We start from the raw sequence: 2,352 nt of genomic DNA, 5'->3' as shown, positions 1-2,352 counted from the left end.
TTGCTGTTCTTTGCCTCCACAGAAGAAGGTGACGCCGTACCTGCTGTACTGTGTCACCACCGCCGTCATCGGCTCACTGCAGTTTGGCTACAACACCGGTGTCATCAACGCTCCAGAGCAGGTGTGTGTGTGTGTGTGTGTGTGTGTGTGTACTGACATAACAGATGCAACATTCAATTCCCCTCCGTTTCTACTGGTCTGAGAGCCACACTGCCCCCATGTGGACGTGTGTCAGATCTCTTAGCTCCATAATCAGTGAATCTATGTGAACAAATATAGTTGGTGGATGTTCCTCTTCATCTCCTCCACCGGAGCCCGACACGTCCACACGTTTTTAGTTTTTAACTTTAGAAATGTCTTTAGATATTTCTGCTGACGAAGCTCTCGATCTTTGGTGAGAGACTCCAGTCCAGTCCAGTCCAGTCCAGTCCAGTCCAGTCCAGTGGCCTAGTTCTAAATGTGACCTGCTCAGACCGGTGGTCTGTCGGTGGTCTGTCAGTGGTCTGTCAGTGGTCTGTCGGTGGTCTGTCGGTGGTTTTAACATCATCTGTTCTTTCTTTGGTGGACAGAAACTGCGTATGTTCTTCAAGAACGTGTCTCAGGAGCGTTATGGAGAACCTTTTGAAGACGGAACCGTCACCACGGTGTGGAGCATCTGTGTGGCCATCTTCAGTGTAGGAGGCATGATCGGCTCCTTCTCTGTGGGCGTCATTGTCAACAAGTTTGGCAGGTGAGTTGACTGGTCATCAGAGGTGACCTCAGACACTCGCAGTGTTCCATAGTGCAGCCGTTAGCACGCGCAGCCGTTAGCACGCGCAGCTGTTAGCACGTGCAGCCGTTAGCATGTGCAGCCGTTAGCAGTGTTTCAAGTGTTTTTTTCCGTCCTGCTGTGTCCTGGTCCATCGGGGTCAAATGTGTCTTTGACTTCGTCCCTCCTGTTTGTTCAGCGTGTGACCTTGTGACCTTGTGACCTTTGTCTTTTTTTGACCAGGCGGAGGTCGATGCTGTTGTCCAACATCCTCGCCGTGGTCGGTGCCTCTCTGATGGGCTTGTCCGGTTTGAGTCGGTCTTTTGAGATGATCATTATTGGACGTCTGGTCATTGGTGTCTTCTGTGGTTTGGTCACTGGCCTGACTCCCATGTACGTGGGGGAGATCTCTCCCACCTCTGTCCGAGGGGCCTTTGGTACGCTCCATCAGCTGGGCGTGGTCATTGGCATCCTGGTGGCTCAGGTACTGCGGTCTCCTGGTCTTCTACATCAGATAAACCAGCGACAATAAATAGCGATACTCCAGATTATGACCAACAGGGGGCATCCTCAGTTGAATTTGTTGAACTCAGCGTACGTAATGTTATAGCAAATACATTTAGTTTTTTTTTTTATGGTTGGTCTTTAAAAAAGAGTGGAAAGACGTCTACAGACGTCGAGAATCAGAAACAAACACCTTTATAACATTATTATTACATGTTTGCACAAATCTATAGTTTGTTTCCATATGAAAAAAAAAAACCAGATCTGGACAGAAGAGAAAAACTTCACAGTTTTTCATTTTGGCCCAGTGTGAGTTTGACTCTGACACTGTTTCATTTCCAGAGCTAACATCTCTGTTAGCCAGACATGCTACACTGTGAAGATCCTGTAACAGATACTGAAAGTGTTGAGTGTGTACCACATTGTACTACGTTGTACTACATTGTGTTACACTGTGTTACGTTGAAGTATTTGGTAGAAGCTCCGCTGCCTGTAAAGTGTGTGACTTGTTTGTGCTCAGATCTTTGGCCTGGAGCTTCTGCTGGGCTCTGAACACCTGTGGCCTCTGCTCCTGGCTCTGACGGCTGTGCCCGCCGTGCTGCAGACCATCATGTTGCCCTTCTGCCCCGAAAGCCCCCGCTACCTTCTTATTGTCCTGAACCAGGAAGAGGAGGCGAGGAAAGGTGGGTGTGAACGCCAGGACTCTGGGGTCGTTTGGGTTCAGACTCAGTCCAGCTGGTTTTCTTACGCCTGTTCTCACCGTAGCGCTGGTGCATCTGCGTGGAACTGAGGACGTAGAAGACGACATCCAGGAGATGAAGGAGGAAGGGATGAAGATGTCACTGGAGAAGAAAGTCACCATCCCCGAACTCTTCCTGTCGCCGCTGTACCGTCAGCCAATCATCATCGCCATCGTCCTGCAGCTGTCCCAGCAGCTGTCCGGCATCAACGCCGTGAGTTCACGTCACATCAAAGGAGCAGAGATGCTAGCCTCTGATGGTCGCACACACACACACACACACACACACACACACCATAGACCTTTGAAGTCTGTCTGTGGTTCTACTCTGTTTATTCTAATCACAGTCACTCTTCAACCC

At 49.6% G+C, this 2,352-nt stretch overlaps 2 protein-coding genes across 2 annotated transcripts in view; both read left to right on the top strand.

Annotated features, from left to right (window-relative positions):
- LOC103388004 (gamma-aminobutyric acid receptor-associated protein-like 1) overlaps positions 1–2,352 on the top strand; it is a 21,083-nt gene that overhangs the window by 7,729 nt on the left and 11,002 nt on the right. The gene's annotated exons all lie outside the window — the stretch shown is intronic.
- The window catches only part of slc2a3b (solute carrier family 2 member 3b), a 6,291-nt gene that overhangs the window by 2,258 nt on the left and 1,681 nt on the right, over positions 1–2,352 (top strand). Inside the window, exons 2-6 of the mRNA XM_025061347.1 lie at positions 23–121; positions 570–730; positions 992–1,232; positions 1,773–1,935; positions 2,018–2,207. Of these exons, the coding sequence (XP_024917115.1) occupies positions 23–121; positions 570–730; positions 992–1,232; positions 1,773–1,935; positions 2,018–2,207 (854 nt within the window). The remainder of the gene's footprint in view (positions 1–22; positions 122–569; positions 731–991; positions 1,233–1,772; positions 1,936–2,017; positions 2,208–2,352) is intronic.

This window comes from Cynoglossus semilaevis, chromosome 13 (assembly GCF_000523025.1).
Source record: "Cynoglossus semilaevis isolate Cse_v1.0 chromosome 13, Cse_v1.0, whole genome shotgun sequence".
In the NCBI taxonomy this organism is placed as follows: Eukaryota; Metazoa; Chordata; class Actinopteri; order Pleuronectiformes; family Cynoglossidae; genus Cynoglossus; species Cynoglossus semilaevis.
Note: the sequence above shows the minus strand (reverse complement) of the source record. Positions and strands in the feature narration are given on the sequence as shown.